This window comes from Brassica napus, chromosome A1, assembly GCF_020379485.1.
Source record: "Brassica napus cultivar Da-Ae chromosome A1, Da-Ae, whole genome shotgun sequence".
In the NCBI taxonomy this organism is placed as follows: Eukaryota; Viridiplantae; Streptophyta; class Magnoliopsida; order Brassicales; family Brassicaceae; genus Brassica; species Brassica napus.
Window position 1 is genome coordinate 8,255,094 of NC_063434.1, and position 19,582 is coordinate 8,274,675.

Below are 19,582 nucleotides of genomic sequence, written 5' to 3' on the forward strand. Positions count from 1 at the left end.
CAAAGCCTTATAGCTTCTCATATGCTAGAGAACTAGATATAGGCATCATGATAACTTTTAACATGCTTCTTCAACATGTTGTTGTTGTTGAGTTCTGTTTGGATACGTGACTCGCATCACATGAAAACATTACTCTTAAAATACACCTTTTTCCAACAATCTTCTTTATCAGAATCCAAACTTAAACCATGAACATAATCATAAGTCTCGAGAGCATATCATTGGGAGACAATCGGTCAAGGTAATGGTCTTTCATACCCCTAAAAGAAAACGAAACAGAAAAGGCAGCTGCATTAGCAAATATATGACTAGTAAGTACTGTTAATTTCAGTAGTTAAACATAAGAATTAGGAAAGCAAGTTAAGAAACGTCTTAAGACCCTACTGGACCGCTGGGCAAACTGATACATAGGCTCACATTCTGGTTATATCTAAAATTAAAGCCCAGTAGTTGATTAAATTAAAATGGAAGAATTCATCAAAACTCGTCTTATAGGCTAAATTATACATTCATAAGGTTCTTATTTTTAGATTGTAAAATAGAGTATTCGAGATGTTTATGGGTCCCCTTTAAATATCACGCTTCGCTCTCACCTTTAGTTATAGACTTATAGTAAAACCAATACATGGGACATCTTCAACATCGTCTCATTTTTTTCTTGCTTTAGTTTCAGAGCTTGGCCTCCTCTCTTCACTGTCTTTGGGCTCTCATTGACCTCTCTTTTCAAAGCTAAGTGTACAAAAGAGTCCACGTCCACACTCGAGAACTCAACGCTTAATTTTTTCCACTTGTTTTGGACGGACGTTTATCAACTGGTATCATTCATACACCCACGGAAAAAATGAAAAAAAAAAAAAAAACTATACGAGTTGGCTTCGGTACGAAGAAAGCCAAAACGTGGAATGTGAACGTATAGGACGTTTTGTTTGATGCAATTAAAGATATTTTGTTTGAATCCATGTTGTAACCGACACAAAGATCCATGCATGCAGTGTAGTACACGCCAAAATACTTGGTTTAGCCGGAGAAAAATATCGACATTAGTGGGCTATTACTTACCAAACACTTGATCATAAAATGCGTTTATATGATCAAATTGAACATATAAAAGTGGGCTCTTACACAAGTTGTCAGAAAAAAAGAAGAAGTAAAATAGAAAGTAGGTTAGCTGAGCTGAACAAACAAAAATACAAAGAGAGAAAAGTTGTTTGGGTTGTTTCGTAATCTAACAGTTAGCATCTTATTATGTTCCAAGACATTCTTTTATATATAAACAGATGGTTTGGTTTATACTTGGCTTACCTTCAACCGATCGATTCAAGTCTTGTGCATTGTCATAAAATAAATTGTCCTGACAAATAAATAGCAGAATAAATTATTGGATATGTTCAGTGACTGTCTGTATTATTAAGAAATGCAGGAACACGTGAGTAGAGGTTGCAAAAGAAAGAGTCAAGAAGGTGGCAGAGAAGCGGACCACACCAAGTAGAAGTGTGTGTTCTGTTGATTTCGCCACGCAAAGCCAAAAGAGACTTAAACTGAAACGGCCGAAACGAATCTTAAATGAAGATTAAACTCTGTTCTCTCTCTCTCTCACTCTCTCCTTTTCTCACTGGCTGGGCTCTCTGCCCCAAGTCACCACCCTTTCTCTGCAAAAACGTCTGCTTCTTACCCTAACATATGTCTCCCTTCTCTCTTTCTCTCTCCACACAACGATCCATTTTCTATTATTATCACCCTCATCCATCACACTCTTTTATTTACCACTCTTGCCACACAGAACCTTCTTCTTCTTCCTCATCTTTAACATATGTCTGAGTTTACTACTGTTTGAAAAATGGGGGAGACTAGGAGACATTCTGTAGATGTTCCCATCACAAGAACGCTCGTGGCTCTTAGAAGAGTTCGGTCACTTAGAGATCCTTGCACCAACTCAATGAGCAAGTTTGCTTCTTTGCTCGAAAACGTCAAATGGGAAACTGCTTCCAACAATGGCATCTCACTCCAGTTTGTGAACAATGATGGTCCTGTGGGTTTGATTCCTTTTCAATCATACTCGATCATGGAGGAGCTAGAGAAAGGCTGCGACCTTCACAAGGTGCTCAATGCTGAAGGAGACGCTGGCTCCACCAAGCCAGCTAGCTCGCTTAGTGATTACGGTAGTCCAATGACCTCAGCAAATCATAGTTATAACGATGAAGATGTTGATTATGCGAACGAATGCAACCGCGGCTGCGGAATATCCTCTTGCTGGTCAAAAACACCTAGGTACAGAGGATCATCAAACCAGTCCTCTGACGTAGAAGATCATCATCCTCTACTCTCTAGTAACAACGAGAGCAATGCTGCGACACCGAGGAGTCACGAAACTGTTACGTCAAGAAGTCTAACTCAGAAATACAGACCAAAGTCTTTCGACGAGTTAGTAGGACAAGAAGTCGTAGCCAAACGTCTCTTGACCACCGTTCTAAGAGGAAGAGTCACTTCTCTTTACCTCTTCCACGGTCCTCGCGGCACGGGTAAAACATCAACCTCTAAGATATTCGCTGCTGCTTTAAACTGTCTCTCACAGGCACCACATAGTACTAGAAGACCGTGCGGCTTGTGCAGCGAACGCACTTCCTACTCGGAGATAGACTCGGTTAAACTAAACCGGCCTAGCTACCTCAGGTCTCTCATCAAAACCGCGTCTCTTCCTCCGGTCTCATCTAGATTCAATGTTTTTATAATCGACGAGTGTCAGTTACTGTGTCAAGAAGCTTGGGGAGCTCTCTTGAACGGTTTGGAGAATGTCTCTCAGCGTTCGGTTTTTATTCTGGTCACGTCAGAATTAGAGAAGCTGCCGCGTAACGTTCTCTCGCGGTCTCAGAAGTATCATTTCTCTAAAGTGTGCGACGTGGAGATATCGAGAAAGCTGGTAAAGATTTGTGTGGAAGAAGGTATTGAGTTTGATCAGGGGGCTGTTGATTTCATCGCTTCTAGAGCTGATGGTTCGCTTCGTGATGCTGAGATAATGCTTGATCAGTTGAGTTTGATTGGTAAAAGAGTAACAACGTCTTTGGCCTACAAGCTTGTAAGTTAGTTAAACACATCTTAATTTCTTCATGTTTTTTTTTTAATAGGTGAGAATAAAAGTCACGTTTTGTTTTATTTTGCAGATTGGGGTTGTTTCTGATGATGAGCTGCTTGATTTGCTTGATCTTGCATTGTCTTCTGATACTTCGAACACGGTTATAAGGGCGAGGGAGCTTATGAGGTCTAAGATAGATCCAATGCAGCTTATTTCGCAGCTAGCTAATGTCATTATGGACATTATTGCTGGAAAATGTCAAGAAAGTAGTTCAGCAACCAGACTTGGGTTTCTTTCAAGGCATAGCTGTAAGCATGCACCCGAATGTGATTATTTCAATATTAGCGTTAATGAGTTTGACCTATTGTTATATTTTATAGCTGAAGAAGAAATTCAGAAATTGAGTAACGCGTTGAAGGTACTTTCTGATGCTGAGAAACACTTGAGAGCATCTAAAAACCAAACAACCTGGCTCACTGTGGCACTTCTGCAACTTAGCAACACTGAACCGTCTTCTTTTGCAACTAATGAAAATGAAGTGTGTTTAAAAAGACAAAGAAACAAAGGTCAAACTTATATATAATGTTTTTTTTTTCATTATTCATGTTTCATGCTGCTAGCTATATAACTGACTGTGGTACTATGTGTAGATGTAGACCTCTCCAGCACATCATCGGATTATCCTGGTGATGTGGTTAAATCAGAAACCGAAGAGTGTCAAGAGAAAAACTGTAAAGAAACAGTTGAAACTGTGTGGAAAACGGTCATAGAGTTGTGTTGTTCAGATTCACTAAAGAGATTTTTGTCGAAACGAGGGAGGTTGACTTCTCTTATCATTGACAAAGGTAACTTGTTTTTCTTTTCCAAAGAGACTCCAAAGCAGCTTTCTTGATAAGTAAATCCATATTTTTGTTTTCAGTTTCAGGTGTGGCAATAGCTGAATTGGAGTTCTACACACCTAAACATGTAACAAGAGCCGAGAAATCATGGAAAACGATTGCAGACTCGTTCCAGTCCGTGTTAGGATGCAATGTTGAGATCCAAATGAATCTTGTTATCTCTGCGTGTTCACCACCAAAGAGTGCTAAAGCAGTTGCTAGTCTTTTCTTTGGACTTTTCAGCTGTTCTCGTAGACTGCTACACAGGTCTTATCCGACTACTACTAGAACAGACTACGATTACGCAACTAAGGAGCAAGTAGTTACAAATTCTCTGAGAAGTTGCCAGGGAAATCTCTTGAGGGCTCGTAGTGTGCGTTCTTCAGCTAATGCATCGTCTAGAATGAGCAGTGCGAGTGATCAAGGCGATGCAAATTCTGCTCTAGGTGACAAAATGTAAGAAGAAGATAAGACATATTTATTTCAAATGTTAACTTGTTTTGTGTGATTTGGATAGCTTACTGAAGTATGCTCTGACTTTGTGCAGACCAGAAGATGACGCTAATGTGTTGTGTTGGAGGAGGACTCCCCTAGGCAAGGTAAAACATACTTACTAGTCCTGAGAAATGGGTATGGTTTGGTTCGGTCTGAATTAGAATCTAAATATTCAACGGTCATCAATGTCTTGATAGGGTGAGGAAGAGACACAGAACAACAAGAGCTCAAGGCTAATTGGCCGTGTCCTTCCCTGCACTGAAGCTAGTTAAGTGAGCTTGATGACATTCCCATTTTGTGGAACCTTTAGCTAATCAATTGAGACATGTTATGGGACAAGTTGTCGTAAATAGTTGCATAATGTTGTTTGAAGACCATATATATATAGATAAACATATACGTAACTTTTAAGGGAGAAGAAACAGTAGTATAGCGCTTTCCTTATGGTAGCAAGGCAGCAAGTGCTAGAACCTTTAATCATCCTCCTCCTCCACCGCATGCAACGTTTTTTGTCTATTATATCATCAGTTACATGATTACATCTAGAGAGCCCTTACATCTATGCTTAATCTGATTAAATATATTTCGATATTTTCTATGAAAACTGAACAAAATGAAAATCAAGATTTTAAGCGAATAAATTCGAGAAAATATACTTGTATTATTGAAATTAAAATATTCTGACTTTTAAACTTAATAACCGAGAAATAATTCTGGAATACTACATGTTTTCGTTAATTACATCCACTAAAACTTACGCTAAAGTTTTTCATTATTAATTTACTACTTTCACTACTAATACTTATCCATAAAAACCCTAGTCCGCTGCCTTTGGGAAGGCGACACATGCTAGGATCAATCGGCACCGTTGAAACCGAAACACGTGGCGTGAGTCTTTGGTGATGAGACCTTTGATCAGAAACCATTAGCCGTACCAGCAGCCTCCATTCGTAAAAAGCTTTGCCTTTTTCTCAATCCAATCTTCTTCTGCACATTCCTCTAAAACACAATCTACTATTTTTTCCGGTAAAGTTTCACCCAGCTTGAGACTCGAGTTCTACTATTAGATCTAAAACTCCAAACCTCCTACTTCTTGAGTGTTCTCTTCGTTGGAGGTTTATATTTGATATTGTTTTGGCTCAAGAGCTTGGCCGACGACGAGGTGAGGTGATAACACTCAAGATTTAAACATCACATTTACTTTTAAAGTTTCAATCTTTCCCGGCTTAGATCTCCATTTACGTCGGTGGCATTAGTTTTAGGCTTGAAAGATTCAAGTTTGATATAGCTCAAAGCTGTTCTCTTGGCTGATTAGATAGCTCACTGTGTTGATATCAACGTATTTGATTTTGACGATGTTTCAGTATCAGGGTATTGCGAAAGATGGCGTCAAATGAAGGGTTTCTAACCGATGAGCAGAGAGAGATGATGAAAGTTGCAACCGAGAATGCAGTGAATAATCCACCCGCGCAAAGGCCTCACTCGTCTTTGCTCTCAGAGCATATGCACAAACCATCTGCTACTGCTGCTGGTGGGAAAGCTTACGGTGGTGGCTCGAATGCTGTGAAACATAGAAGGTCTCACGCCGGCAAGTCTGTCCGTGCAAAGAAGGGTGAGTTAGTTTAAGCTTGGAGCTGTTGTTAATTGCATATATACATTAGCCATTTAGTTCAATGGACTTATTGTTGTTTCAGATGGGTGTGGTGGGAAAGGAACTTGGGGGAAACTTATTGACATTGATGCAGACTATCATATTGATAGGAATGATCCAAACTATGACAGCGGAGAGGTAGTTTCTATTACACCCTTTCCTTACAAGATGAAAGTTATCATCTTTGTGTTGTGTGTGTCAGTAAGTTCAGTTCTGTTTATTGTTATATGTCAGGAACCGTTCGAGCTTGTTGGCGCAACTGTTTCAGACCCGTTAGATGATTACAAGAAAGCTGTGGCTTCCATCATTAATGAATACTTTAGCACTGGCGACGTTGACGTGGCAGCAGCTGATCTCATTGAGCTTGGCTCAAGTGAATACCATCCTTACTTCATCAAGCGGCTTGTGTCTGTATCTATGGATAGGCATGACAAAGAGAAGGAAATGGCCTCAGTCTTGCTCTCCTCGCTGTATACTGACGTCATCAACCCGAGCCATATAAGAGACGGATTCGTCCTGCTGCTCGAGTCGGCTGATGACTTTGTGGTTGATATACCTGATGCTGTCAATGTCCTTGCTTTGTTCCTCGCGCGTGCTGTTGTTGACGACATACTCCCTCCAGCCTTTCTCCCTAGAGCAAGCAAGGCGCTTCCGGTATCTTCCAAGGGATACCAAGTAGTTCAAACTGCGGAGAAGAGCTACCTATCAGCTGCACACCACGCGGAGCTAGTTGAGAGAAGATGGCTTGATGCTTCGTTTAGTGACCCCTCTGGTGAAAGTGGACGACAGGAGATGGAGGATGAGAAACTCAAGCGGTTCAAGGAAGAGGTTGTGACCATCATTCATGAATATTTCAATTCAGATGACATACCTGAGCTCATACGCAGTCTTGAGGACTTGGGAGCACCAGAGTATAACCCGATCTTTCTCAAGAAGCTGGTGACACTCGCTCTGGACAGGAAGAATCGCGAGAAAGAGATGGCGTCTGTTCTCCTCTCTTCTCTTCACATCGAGATGTTCACCACTGAAGACGTTGCAGATGGTTTCGTCATGCTCTTGGAGTCTGCGGAAGACACAGCTCTTGACATCCTGGATGCTTCCAACGAGCTTGCTCTCTTCCTAGCTAGAGCTGTGATCGATGATGTTTTAGCACCGTATAGCCTCGAGGAGATCTCTAGCAGACTAGTACCAAACTCGAGCGGGACTGAAACAGTTAAGATGGCTAGGTCCCTTATCTTTGCACGCCATGCAGGAGAGAGGCTTCTACGTTGCTGGGGAGGTGGAACCGGTTGGGCAGTGGAAGACGCAAAGGACAAGATCTTGAATCTTCTGGAGGAATATGAAAGCTCAGGGCTGGTGTCAGAAGCTTGCAAATGCATCCATGAGCTAGGCATGCCGTTCTTCAACCACGAGGTGGTGAAGAAGGCGCTGGTCATGGCTATGGAGAAGAAGAAGGACAAGATTGTGGTGGAGCTTCTCCAGGAGAGTTTCGGTGAAGGGCTGATCACCATAAACCAGATGACCAAAGGGTTCACTAGAGTCAAAGACGGGCTTGAAGATCTTGCTTTAGACATCCCAAACGCAAAGGAGAAGTTCAGTGAGTACGTGGAGCATGCAAAGAAGAATGGTTGGGTCTCGTCTTCGTTTGTAACTTCTCTTACGGAAGATGCTAAGCTAGGCTAAAACCCAATGTACAAGTTTGTTTCTCTCTTGAGCATCATCCATCCCTTTCGTTGTTTCTTTGCACTTTTTTTATGCTTTGAGAATTCTACAAGGGAGTTATAATCTTTTAACGGATGTTAGTTAAAACGTTTGTTTCTTCAGGGACCAGTTTTTAAAAATAAAGAACTTTGGGGCTATTTTGTTAGAAAAGCGGAAATATTGGATCTTGTTTTAATTAAATCTTTTAATTAACTGAAGTTGAAAGTGAGCATCAATATATGCTTACTACTACTACTAGCCAAAGAAGGAAAGAAGTGTCGAGGCTAATAAATCTGAAAATGAAATTTGTAATTCCGAAACTACCCTTCGCTCTTTCTCTCTTCTTCTCACTCTCTCTCCTCCTCGTCTTCTTCTTCGCCTTCCCGTTAACTTCCCTCCGCCGTCCCGTCTCCTCCGTCGCCGTCGTCGACGAAGGGATACGGATCCGTCGTGGATACAAATCCTACGAGGCTTACATCCAGCACCAGCTCAACAAAACTCAGAACCCGAAGCTACGGAAGGTGTGGACGACGCGCGACTGGGACAGGAAGGTGCGCGTGTTCTCCACCTTCTTCCAGCGCCTCAGCGACGTCGGTCTCCTCTCCAACGGATCGAAAGCGCTCTCGATCGGAGCTCGAGTAGGCCAGGAGGTTGCGGCGCTGAGGCTGATCGGCGTGGAGGACTCCATCGGGTTAGATCTGGTGCCGCGTCCGCCTCTGGTGGTGAAAGGTGACTTCCACGCGCAGCCGTTCGACGCGGAGACGTTCGATTTCGAGTTCTCTAACGTGTTTGATCACGCGCTTTACCCGGAGAAGTTCGTTGGGGAGATCGAACGGACGCTGAAGCCTGGAGGTGTTTGCGTGATACACGTGTCGCTTCATGGGAAGACGGATAAGTACTCGGCGAATGATCTGTATAGTGTGAAACCGTTGGTGAAGCTGTTTAAGAGATCGGAGGTGGTGGAGGTGAGGAAGATCGATGGGTTTGGGCTTGACACGGAGGTTGTTTTTAGAAAGAACAAAGATTAATTAAAATTGTAATTTTGATTCATTTCATACCACAGATTCGTTGTTAAAGCTGTTTCTTTTCCTTTATTGGGTGTATTTTTTATTTTTGTTATACATTTTTTTACCATTTACTATAACTGTATTATCACCACTGGTCGAGACATTAATAAAGTATAGATTTGTTTTTACGATTGATGATAGTGTTGACTTACTTTCTATTAATATTCTATCTTTCTGCTAAGCCGAAAGAGGTGCAAATGAGAATGCATATTGGCCCACTATATACCGACATAAAGTGGGTCTATCAACATCAAACATCGCTTTTGGTAAGAAGATAAGGGGAAGCAGAAAGAAACTGAAAGATGCAACTTGGGTTTAGAATTAAGGTGGAGAAGGTGTGTATCAGAGGTCATATTCGTAAGTTCACTGAGAAGATCTCAAAGATAAATTCATGGTAGTCGTCCAAGTTCAGGTCTCAAACGGGAAAGACCATGTTAACAACTTTGGAAGCAAGTGAGATTTTTACTCAGATAGCTAAAAGGTAATAAATGCTCAAACGAGTTGATCAAGCTCAAGAAAGGAATGCCTGGCTCATGCATTTTTTTTTTAATTCTCAGTATTGGTATTTACTATGCATATATATGGCCGGCTAATTTACTTGGTGCAAAAATGAAAACAAATACGCAAACTTTGGGGATCAAACTTGCTCACTGATAAAGGAATCAACTAGATTCAAAAGAGTCGAGACAACTAGAGTCAAAAGAAACAAGAGAACAGACGGGTATTGATCTCAAATATGGTTTCTCACACCTTAAGATTCTACCCTTTTTTGAGTTTCCAAGTTGTTGCAATTTTTGAAGAAAGTGCGAAACAGAACCATATGAGACATGCTCACAGATCGATGACTCGAGACAGCTTCTGGATCCGGTTAAGTAAGAAGTCCCCTTGCTTGATTGTCGCCTGGTAAAGTGCATTCTTTGCATCAGGACGGTTAGTCTCCAAAACACCTGCAACCTTGTCTATCTTGCAGTGAAGCTTCCCAGCTGCTATGAAGCGTGACAGCTCTCTGGATTAGAAAAAAGAGTAAACATGTCAAGTCAGGTTATAACTTTGATTGATCATGTATTGTTACTGCTTCTAAAGAAAGAGCTGGGACACTAAAAGAAAGCGTTTGTTGGTGTGCTTACTGATCAATGAAATCCACCGAAACACCAAAGGCGTTTGCCATCGCATCGACAGTAACGCTCTTGTAAGATTCTAAAAACTGAGAGTACACCACCGTTCTCACTTCCCTCATGTAGAACCGGAAATGTGGGTTCAAGTAACGATCAAACTTTATCTGCTCTGCCATTCCAGCTGTGGAAATACACCAACAATGAAGCTATTATTAACACACAGAGTAATAAGCAAAACACATACACAAATGAGAGAGTACAGTATCTAATCAGATCACTCTATTGAACTAACCAAATGCTGAGAAAAACGCCTTGTACTGGCATTCGTACAAGGAGTTCAGGAACTCGGAAAGGAATGGTATCTTCCCAAGCACGGTTAAGATCTCAGGTGCGTCAACAACCTGTCAAATTAGTAGCACTTCAGCATTTTACTCAACAAGATTCACATCCTCGTAGAGGAACTACAACAAAAGACAGATTCACATCACTTCGGTAATCACTCGGCAAACTAAATGTTATCCTCCACACTCAAAGTAGAGGACTGAGGGATCGACAAAATACCTTTTGCTTAAGAGAAACTCTATCCAGAGTTATGATGCTCGTCAGCACGGTGTAGAAAATGAAGGTCTCATAGGGAAAGATCTCATAAGTAGTGAAGGTTGAGATAGAATCCAGAAATAAGCTGGCAGCCTTCTTGAAGTTTCTGGTGGACATGCAATACAAGCCTTCGTAGACCTTTAGCCTATTCTTCCTCTCCCAGTCACCACCCTCTTCAAACAACCTGGCAAGGGAAAACAGAAAGTTTAAGAACAAAGATCTCAGTTGCACAATCCACGAAGGATAGTTAAGAAAAAAACGCAGCCAAAGAGCCTAATCGACACTTACTTTTTTGCTTTGTCAATGCTTTTCGACACCAGGTCGAAATCCATGTAGAAAAAGGCAAGCTGCAGGGTATAGAACACAAGGTCCATCTTTTGGCCAACAGCAACGGTTTTTCCTTCAGTGAGCTTCAGTTGCTCCAGAGCTTTCTCCTGAAATTCACAAAGCAAAGATTTAGTTGCCAAGGAAGTTCTATGAAGTGTGCATGATGACCAACTTGACATGCTCACGTACCTTATCACTAATCCTAACGAAATACAGAGCCTTAGCAAGATGTGCTTCACGGACTTCACTTTCTCCCAAATTCTCTTCAGCATCTGCAATCCTACACAAAGTACAACGAAATAAATAAGTAAGAGAACATCAACACTACAAATATGAAAGATAAGATGGAGTGTTTTAACACACCATAACAAAGGCACAATTATCTTAACCTCAGTCTCTCAAAATCATTACATGAGCTACACAATAACATCCAATTCAAGAGCTAACTCCACCTAATCTCCCTCGTTTTCTAATAATTGCATACAAGTAAAATCCAATTCAAGAACCATTTGGATCATAATGCCAGAGTTCCCCTACATCAGTGTGAAACAACATACACTAACAGGAAGGAAAGCTTACTTCTCGTCGAGCTTTTTAAGCTCTTCCTCGTTGGTAGCACGCATAGAATCTAACAAGCTCTGATCCAGTTCCAGCACAGAAGACGCAGTTAGGGTTTCGTACAAGGGAGCCATACCTAGAAACAACACCAACCCAACTTGAGATGACCGATGAAAACATTTCGATTGATTTAGAATCAATCTCACTGATTAGAGAGAAAAGGAAGCTAACTAACCATCGGATTTGATGGAATCCAAGACGTCAGACTTGAGCTGGACTTTCTCGATGTCCTGCACATCGGGATGAGTGAGGAGGAAGAGCTTGTGGGCTAGAATAAGGTGAGGCTGCTGAGATCCTTCTGCTCCACCGTCCATGGCTGCTGCGAATCAGGAATAAAAAAATACTCGAAACGGAGACGGATCTGAGCAAGAGAGACGAATAAATGAAAGTTTTGTTTTCTTGGGTAAGGAGGAAGAGCGAACCCTCTTCCTGAACCAGTGTCTTTCTTTGTTTACATTAATCTTAATTTTCCTTTAAACTGAAAATATTTTTAAAACAAATAATTATTAGTATTCTTAAACAAATGAATTTCATATTTAAGTAGACTAATTGTGTTATTGATCTAAAGTAGACTAATTTTATATAATTTAATAATTTGTGCTAAAAAACTTTAATTAAGTTGTTAATGCAACCGTAAGTTACATCATTCACAGTAACACATTATTCAATTCATAGAAAAATAACACAATTATTCCGGAAGCTAAACGCATAAAACCTTTGAACACAACAAGAGATCATCTAATGTCATTCAAATAGACTCTCAACTCCAACTAGACGTGATGGTGAGTGAAACAATTCTCTCTAGATGCCTTTCTCAAGCATCGCTCTAACTCTCATAGGAAGTCCATAAAGACGAATAAACCCAGCAGCATCCGCTTGGTTGTAGATCTCACTCCCTTCAAACGAAGATATGTCCTGTCTGTACAGACTGTTCGGACTCTTACGCCCTGTCACCGACACTGACCCTTTGTACAGCTTCAGCGTAACGGATCCCGTGGTTTTCTCGGTTAACTTCTCCATGAAAGCGTCCATGGACTCCTTAAGCGGATCAAACCACCTTCCTGCGTAAACCATCTCTGCGTACTTCAGAGCTAATGAGTCTTTCACCTGAATGCTCTCTCTGTCTAGAGTGAGGGACTCTAGCTCCTGCACGGCTGCAAAGAGGATGGTGCCTCCTGGGGTTTCGTAGACACCGCGTGACTTCATCCCGACAAGACGGTTCTCCACCATGTCGATACGGCCAATGCCGTGTTTTCCTCCTATTGCGTTTAGCTCAGAGAGAAGGGTGGCTGGAGAGAGAGCCTTCCCGTTGAAGGACACTGGAAGTCCAGATTCTATCCCGATCTCGATGTATCTGTTAAAAGTAAAATTAACAAACTCCAATCTATTACAAAGCTCTTGAACTAGACTCACACAAAGGTTTTAGAGAAAAAACAACTTACTCAGGCTGATCAGGAGCATCTTCGGGATCTACACTCATCATGTACATATCTTTCTTAGGCTCGTTTGCTGGATCTTCCAATATATCACCCTTTCAAAACAAAAAGATGTTTGGTTTCAAAAAGGATTCATACAGAAAAAGATACGACATAGTATCAACAGTTGGACTTTTGTTTTACCTCGTGACTAAGGTGCCAGAGGTTCCTGTCACGGCTGTAAATGGATTTCTTTGTCACGGGGACAGGAACGTTATGCTTCTTGGCATACTCAATAGCGTCTTCTCTGCCTTGGATCTCCCATTCTCTCCATGGTGCCACAACTTTAAGTTCAGGGTTTAGCGAAAAGAAGGTCAGCTCAAACCGAACCTGGTCAATCAATAAGTCAAAAGATAATGTAAGAGTCCGATAAGTGTGTCTTTTCGATGTGACACTTTAGCTATATAGCAAGACAGTCCAAGTAATAATTGCCTGGTCATTTCCTTTGCCAGTACACCCATGTGCAACAGCGTCAGCTCCAACTTCTGCTGCTACATCTACCATGGCCTAATCATTTAGAAGTTGGTATTAGAGATCATAAGGAAATTCAAAAGATATTTGGGTTCCTTCGTACTCATATAAAACCTCTTGAAGCGTTACCTTAGCAATGACAGGTCGAGCCATGGAGGTACCAAGCAGGTATTTTCGTTCGTAGATGGCACCAGCTCTTAGACAAGGGAATATGTAATCTTTTACAAACTCCTCGGTGAGATCCTTAACGACCAACTGAGAAGCACCACTAGCCTTAGCCTTTTGTTCCAAACCATCCAACTCTTTTATGCCCTTCATAGATCAAAGCATTTAGAGATTGAGAATACATGACTCGAAAATGCTACACAAAACTTCATTTCTCAACTAAAATTAGTAAGCAATTGGGTTTTAAGTAGTAGTGTATGTACCTGACCAACATCTGCGGTGAAACACACAACTTCACAGCCATAGTTTTCCCTGCGGAACACAACAAATAATATAATGTAAGAGTAGTGAACAGAAGAAACGTTCATGAAACAACAAGCTATCTAAACTGATTGTTTCTAAACCAGAGGATGAAGTTATTCTTGCTAGAGAAAAGGGAAATAACGTACTTAAGCCATGGCACGATGACAGAGGTGTCTAAGCCTCCACTGTAAGCAAGAACGACCTTTTTCAGTTTGCCACGAAGCCCGGCACCCTTTGGATCAGCAGCTTGTCCATCACTGGAGAGAACAGCTCGAATAGCTGCGCAGTATTCAAGACCCCAAAGTGTTTTAGCATGAACGATGATTCATGGGAGGAAACAAAGACTGTGACTTTGAAGAAATAAAGACTGTGACTTCACCTTGATTCTTGCAGGCGCGGGTTGCGGGAAAATTACCAGTAGCAAGAGCATTGCCAACAAGCTGGCTTCGTCTCACAGATAGCTGCATTTCAGACAAGCAAGGTCGTGTAGGATTTTAGATACGAGATCGGCGCATGAATAAGAATCAATTTCAATTTGGAATATATACCTCTTGAAAGGAGGAAGTGGTTTTTGGACAAGCTACATTCTGACATCTTAAGCTAGCTGCGGGAATATATTAGATACACATATCAATTACATTCCGATTAGACTTTTGGAAAATAACAGAGATCAAAAACTGAGAGAACCATTTGCAAATTTTGAACTAGAAGATGAGGAAAGCGCGATAAAGGAAATGGAGGAGAGAGAGATAACCAGTGGGTGAGCTGCGGAGCGCGAGAGCAGATGATGATGAAGAAGAAGGAAACGAAGTCGCCGAGATTTCAGCCATGTCGGAAGATTGTTTCTGGGTTTTCTTTGCTTACTTGTCTGCGTTTGGGAGAGGCTCTTGTAAGATAAATGTCTGCGTTGTGTAACAGGGACCACTTCCTCTAGGGTTTTGACTCTTTTCTGCAATTTCATAACTCTTCATTTTTACAATTTAATTCTCTGATCTTTTTTATGTCCCCTTATGTTTTTTTCATTTTTCATTTATAATAAGCGAGATGCAACAAAACAAATGCTCGAGGGAAAAAAAAACTTTTGCTTTATTATTGAACTTGATTAGTAATTGTTTGCCACATTTTTATAAAATTTAGTGTACAAATTATACCATACTAAAAAGTTGAAATAATCGTTTCACTATGGCATTTGGTAAGTGTGTATTATATACTGAAGATGAAAATAAGATTTGAATGGCCGAAAGATGACACTGAAACATGGATCTCTCAATCATAATGCAACAGAACTTTCACTGGTATGCAAAACAAACACAACAAAAATATAACCAAAGAAACAACTTCCTACTATTTCTTAGGGCCCTATTTATTATTATTGTAAGATTATATGATATGTGAAAAATGCAAGTATGCGAGTCCTCAAACACTGATTGTGTTTTGTCTATCCGCAGGTGCAACACATTGCCAGAGAGAACAATAAACCGGTATATCTGCCGGTTTCAACCCCAAAGCAGCGATGTTTCGTCCATATTCCTAATAAGAAATATATTAAACCGATGATGTTACCACTTCTTTCTAAATGTACAATTTTTAGATATATATATATATATATATATATATATATATATAAATTCTATTTGACACAATGAAGCGTGAGAAATGTTACCTGAGCATCAAGGAATAACTGCATACACATCTTGTCTGTTTCAGATACATTGTCGTCAGAGGCCCCTGATGCTGCACCTGCTCTTTTCTGTGCCTTTCTACGGAATTGCTGAAGCGATGACTCCGTTCTTCTTGCCTGTTAGCATATTCACTACAATCAGTATCTCTACCCCTGTTTTACTGATAGACCTGAGTCTAAAAGCTCACTTGTCATTTGTACTAATTAATAAACTTAGAAAGTGTTTAAAACAAATTACTTACCAAGCTAACAACTTCATCAGCTGATTCGTAATACCGCCTTGTAATATCAGTGACAGTGCCAAGCAGTATCTCCTCCCTTGTTTCCTGCGTCAAGTAATGTGTAGCCTTATCTCCCTCCAAAAAGGCCTGTTAATAGAGAGAAGGTGCAATAACCAACTCTTCAGAATCCATCACTCAAGTAACTACAAACGTTCTTCAAACCGCAACCCCAAAGCTGAATGAATACCTTTACATGACGCAATATGCCAACAACGTATGGTGAGTGTCTGACCGGCGGTGGTTTATTAGTCATCCTATATGTTGTTGTTATTCCTCTGACCTGCCTTAGGTCCTATAAAAGAGATGAAAGCATTGACCATGTATGATCCTTGGAGAATAACACTAACCTATTCAGCTATAAGTGATCGTTAAGGGCGCAAACAAATTTTGAAGTGCATAAATTAGACAATGGAATGGACCTAATGTTTTTTCAGGGCTTTACCTCAACAGATTTATCAACAATTATTTCAATAATTGTGTTGGTAAGTAAAGGTAGGACCTCCTTTAATTTATCTCCACCCTGTAACATGCTCGTCCTCACCACATCAAGAACTTCAGTGGAGCATGACGATAAATGGCGTGATATATGTCCAAGGTAATCGCCACAAACTTCAGAGACTAGATCATTTACATCATGTATAACCTGCAAGGATGTGTGAAACTCTAAATACTCCAATAAAAAAATCAAGCGATCAACCATATTGTATATATTACCAGCTTTCATGTATTTATGTGAACATCACATATTTCCAGTTCACCTATTTTCCGCAGCATTTTTTATCATTCTAGTTCTAAACATAGCTGCAGCTGACTCAATAAACACGAAAACGCAGAGATCTGAAAAGAAGTGGAGCTTAGAAACAATCCAGATAAAAAGTGACTTACATATACAAAATCTTCTGTAGTGGCTGAAACTGCCCAATCGCATCCAGGACTCGGGCTAGGATTACCCCTTCTAGTATGGAGGGAAGATGACACCCAAACGCAATATCTACATGTAATTAACACATTGTCAAAATGAGAACTGAAACAAAAACTAAGCATCGATAATTTTAGAGGCTGAAATTTCACAAACCTCGAAAGAAGCTGCAAGGTCAATCGAAGAAATTTATCAGCCGCGGAGAAAACGAGAACATCTTCTTCCCAGCATGAACGCAAGCTCTCCAAAAGAGTAGCGCTCTGTCTGAGTATTAAGTTCGGAGAACTCCGTTTATCTAAATCAGAATCCTGAATGAATACCAGAGAAGGAGAAGTAAGAGCAGAATCCAAGGCTCCAGCAATCTCCTGGAACCTGAAATTATGCATTTTAGATTTAGAGAAGCTGAAAAACGACTAATCTAACAGTAAGTCAACTTCCCATCTATGATGTCTCAAATACCTCAGTGAAAAGTATACTCCCACATTCCATTGCTTCATGAATTCGATATATACCGCTTCCGTTCGAAACTTAGTGACAGCAGTCCTTGACGGACAATAACCTTCATAAAAAGTATACTAAGGTATGACTCGCCTAAAAATATCCAAATAATTTCATTTCCTGGTATAAAATTAAACTATTTGCTTATATGATACACATGAAGATTAGTTCACAATGCATCTAATTAGACATAAGGTTAAGCTCAGAGAAATATATAGATCAGCTATCCTACCTTCAAGATATGCCAAGAATTCCAAGCTTGCTTTGTAGTTCTTCAAGAACTGAGTAGGCCTTCCAGGAGAAAATGCTCCTGGTTTGACCTTCTGAATTGCCGAAAGAACTTCTTTCAGAATTGAATTTGCCAAGAAGTCGAAAACGTGCAAACCCGATTTGTCTGTTTTAGCAACAAGATACCAAGCAAAGAGTACAATGAGTGAAATATAAAATAACAACACTAAGAAGGAAACAGTGTCCAACTGTTATTAACGAACAAGATTGCTATTACATAACAATATGAAGATAATAAGTCATGAAATCTAGGTACTGTGTTAGTTGCGCAAAGTCCTTCTTAGATGTTTATGAATAAAATTCTTAACATAACTTTTAATAAGACAGTCGGAGATCTACAATAAATATAATCACAGAGAATTGGGCAAATTACCGGTTGAAGATATTCCTAGCAGCATTTTACAGTCCTTGGCAATAAAATGCTTGATCTGCTTGTAATCATTTTCAAGTTCATCTCCCGATGATCCAGCAGCATTATTTGATGTTTCAAGTGCAACAATTTTATGTATAAATGGAGCCACAATCGTTGTACGAAAAATTTCTTCTGCGCTCTTGGTGTTATCAATGGCAGCATATGCACGCAGGCAGTTGTAAAGAACGCTTGTGTCGCTGTTGTTTAGCCCGTCAATGAAGGAATGACCCAGGCTAGCATCTAATAGCACATTAGCGCTCTGAATCCTCTTCTCCATGTTCTCAACGAAAGGCAGGTTCTGTACTGGCATAACAGGAAAAAGTAGTGAGCATCAGCCGCAAGACTTCCTATCGTCTTCTGAAGCTAACAAATACAGTGGAGTTTTTGAAACACCAGAGAGTTCACAATATCCTACCAGGTAGCATCATATATAATCTATTTCTTTAAGTTTTCTTTTGTCAGCAATTTTATCAAAGATAGTGAATTTTCCTAGCAGCCCAGCCATTTCTCAAGCCCCACACGCAATAACTAGTTTCTGATGGACATTGGACAAAAAATTGAAACTTGGCAAAAGTAAAAAAAAAGAAATTAAATATATGATGATGAGGACCTGTGCATGAGCCATATAGAACTTGAGTCGATTCATTTCACTAGCTATTCGTTCCAGGAGCATGCTCTGCGTTTCTCTCATGGTTGTGCCATCTTGCTGCGTGGAATTTTCAACACTCACAGAGCTCCTTAGGGAAACACCACCATCCTCTTTTTGCCAATCAGAAGGCGCACTTGGTAACACTTTTATAAGCTTTTCAACCTACATTTTATCAATGAATATACATTATCTACGTGATGAGCAGAGGCAGATCGAGATTCTTAAAGAGACATTCACACGGATTATCAGTTTCTCAGTGGAAGGATTACCTTTGATACTACATGAAAAGTATCGAGCAATAATTCGAGAACCTCCCTGGCAGAAGCAGCATCGGAGCGTTGCTGCAATCCACTCCTTAGCGCGAAAAGCGCGGCCTCCACGGAACCACGAAACGCAGCGATCTTCTCGCGGAGACCAAGGAGCGGGGCGCGCATGCGGACTACAGCCTCGTCGATATCGACGAGCTTAGTGCTTAAACTCACGAAATCAGCATAGTCTCGATTGATGAGATCAACGAGCTCGCGGTTGAGGGATGCGAGGTGTGATCGGAGCTCGGATCGGAGAGTGTCGAAGGGAACGAATGTGCGGAGCTCCGAGATGTAGGACTCGGAGTCGAAGACGGGGGAAAGGAAGAGGGAAGGCTTGAACCATAGAGGATGCGAGTCGTAAGGATCGGAGAAGAAGTCTGAGGCGGATCTCGGCGCTGATGACGGCGACGGCAACGTCGTTACCAGATCTGACATTTTCGATTTCGCTGCTTCCTCTCTCCGGGAAGCTTGAGTGGATCCCTGAGATGGGAGGAGTTGTGAGAAACTGAGAGTTTGAAGATTGTCCGGTTCAAGGGTAGAATAGTCTACTAAACCAACTAAACCGGTTTATAATCTCGGATAAGCTACAAAACCAAAGATCATACAATTGATC

At 40.8% G+C, this 19,582-nt stretch overlaps 6 protein-coding genes across 11 annotated transcripts; 3 read left to right on the forward strand and 3 right to left on the reverse strand.

Moving 5' to 3' along the window:
- The first annotated feature begins 1,112 nt into the window (after positions 1-1,112).
- LOC106374842 (protein STICHEL-like 2) lies at positions 1,113-4,982 on the forward strand. 3 transcript variants are annotated; one of them, XM_013814793.3, is made up of 7 exons: positions 1,113-3,073; positions 3,159-3,378; positions 3,451-3,636; positions 3,721-3,915; positions 3,996-4,404; positions 4,496-4,547; positions 4,641-4,982. In XM_013814793.3, exons 1-7 carry the CDS (start codon positions 1,838-1,840, stop codon positions 4,713-4,715), a joined length of 2,373 nt encoding a protein of 790 aa, XP_013670247.2. In that variant the 5' UTR covers positions 1,113-1,837; the 3' UTR covers positions 4,716-4,982. The 3 variants fall into 3 exon arrangements, with proteins under 3 accessions (XP_013670247.2, XP_013670242.2, XP_013670238.2); XM_013814788.3 differs by having other exon boundaries at positions 1,118-3,073; positions 3,727-3,915; positions 3,990-4,404; XM_013814784.3 differs by having other exon boundaries at positions 1,121-3,073; positions 3,990-4,404.
- A 297-nt stretch (positions 4,983-5,279) lies between these two features.
- LOC106442330 (MA3 DOMAIN-CONTAINING TRANSLATION REGULATORY FACTOR 3-like) lies at positions 5,280-7,953 on the forward strand. 4 transcript variants are annotated; one of them, XM_013884034.3, is made up of 4 exons: positions 5,280-5,605; positions 5,808-6,055; positions 6,138-6,232; positions 6,329-7,953. In XM_013884034.3, the coding sequence occupies exons 2-4, from the start codon at positions 5,827-5,829 to the stop codon at positions 7,775-7,777; spliced, it is 1,773 nt and encodes a 590-aa protein (XP_013739488.2). In that variant the 5' UTR covers positions 5,280-5,605; positions 5,808-5,826; the 3' UTR covers positions 7,778-7,953. The 4 variants fall into 4 exon arrangements, with proteins under 4 accessions (XP_013739488.2, XP_013739493.2, XP_013739497.2 ...); XM_013884039.3 differs by having other exon boundaries at positions 5,352-5,610; positions 5,814-6,055; XM_013884043.3 differs by having other exon boundaries at positions 5,353-5,605; positions 5,814-6,055.
- Positions 7,954-8,034: 81 nt separating this feature from the next.
- Positions 8,035-8,993, forward strand: LOC106442350. The gene has a single exon (XM_013884050.3). The coding sequence runs from the start codon at positions 8,035-8,037 to the stop codon at positions 8,821-8,823; it is 789 nt and encodes a 262-aa protein (XP_013739504.2). The 3' UTR covers positions 8,824-8,993.
- Positions 8,994-9,491: 498 nt separating this feature from the next.
- On the reverse strand, positions 9,492-11,956 carry LOC106442360 (26S proteasome non-ATPase regulatory subunit 6 homolog). Its single transcript, XM_013884057.2, has 8 exons — positions 11,695-11,956; positions 11,481-11,595; positions 11,091-11,181; positions 10,863-11,008; positions 10,539-10,758; positions 10,270-10,378; positions 9,990-10,158; positions 9,492-9,868 (listed from the first exon to the last, which is right to left on the reverse strand). Exons 1-8 carry the CDS (start codon positions 11,831-11,833, stop codon positions 9,694-9,696), a joined length of 1,164 nt encoding a protein of 387 aa, XP_013739511.1. The 5' UTR covers positions 11,834-11,956; the 3' UTR covers positions 9,492-9,693.
- A 157-nt stretch (positions 11,957-12,113) lies between these two features.
- Positions 12,114-14,910, reverse strand: LOC106442369 (argininosuccinate synthase, chloroplastic-like). The gene is made up of 10 exons (XM_013884065.3): positions 14,688-14,910; positions 14,482-14,537; positions 14,313-14,394; positions 14,080-14,212; positions 13,894-13,942; positions 13,595-13,777; positions 13,427-13,501; positions 13,139-13,324; positions 12,962-13,050; positions 12,114-12,873 (listed from the first exon to the last, which is right to left on the reverse strand). Exons 1-10 carry the CDS (start codon positions 14,761-14,763, stop codon positions 12,321-12,323), a joined length of 1,482 nt encoding a protein of 493 aa, XP_013739519.2. The 5' UTR covers positions 14,764-14,910; the 3' UTR covers positions 12,114-12,320.
- A 211-nt stretch (positions 14,911-15,121) lies between these two features.
- LOC106442379 (conserved oligomeric Golgi complex subunit 2) lies at positions 15,122-19,489 on the reverse strand. The gene is made up of 12 exons (XM_013884074.3): positions 18,931-19,489; positions 18,623-18,823; positions 17,974-18,310; positions 17,545-17,706; positions 17,274-17,373; positions 16,971-17,186; positions 16,781-16,886; positions 16,338-16,538; positions 16,083-16,187; positions 15,857-15,982; positions 15,597-15,731; positions 15,122-15,463 (listed from the first exon to the last, which is right to left on the reverse strand). The coding sequence occupies exons 1-12, from the start codon at positions 19,402-19,404 to the stop codon at positions 15,350-15,352; spliced, it is 2,277 nt and encodes a 758-aa protein (XP_013739528.2). The 5' UTR covers positions 19,405-19,489; the 3' UTR covers positions 15,122-15,349.
- Positions 19,490-19,582: the final 93 nt, after the last annotated feature.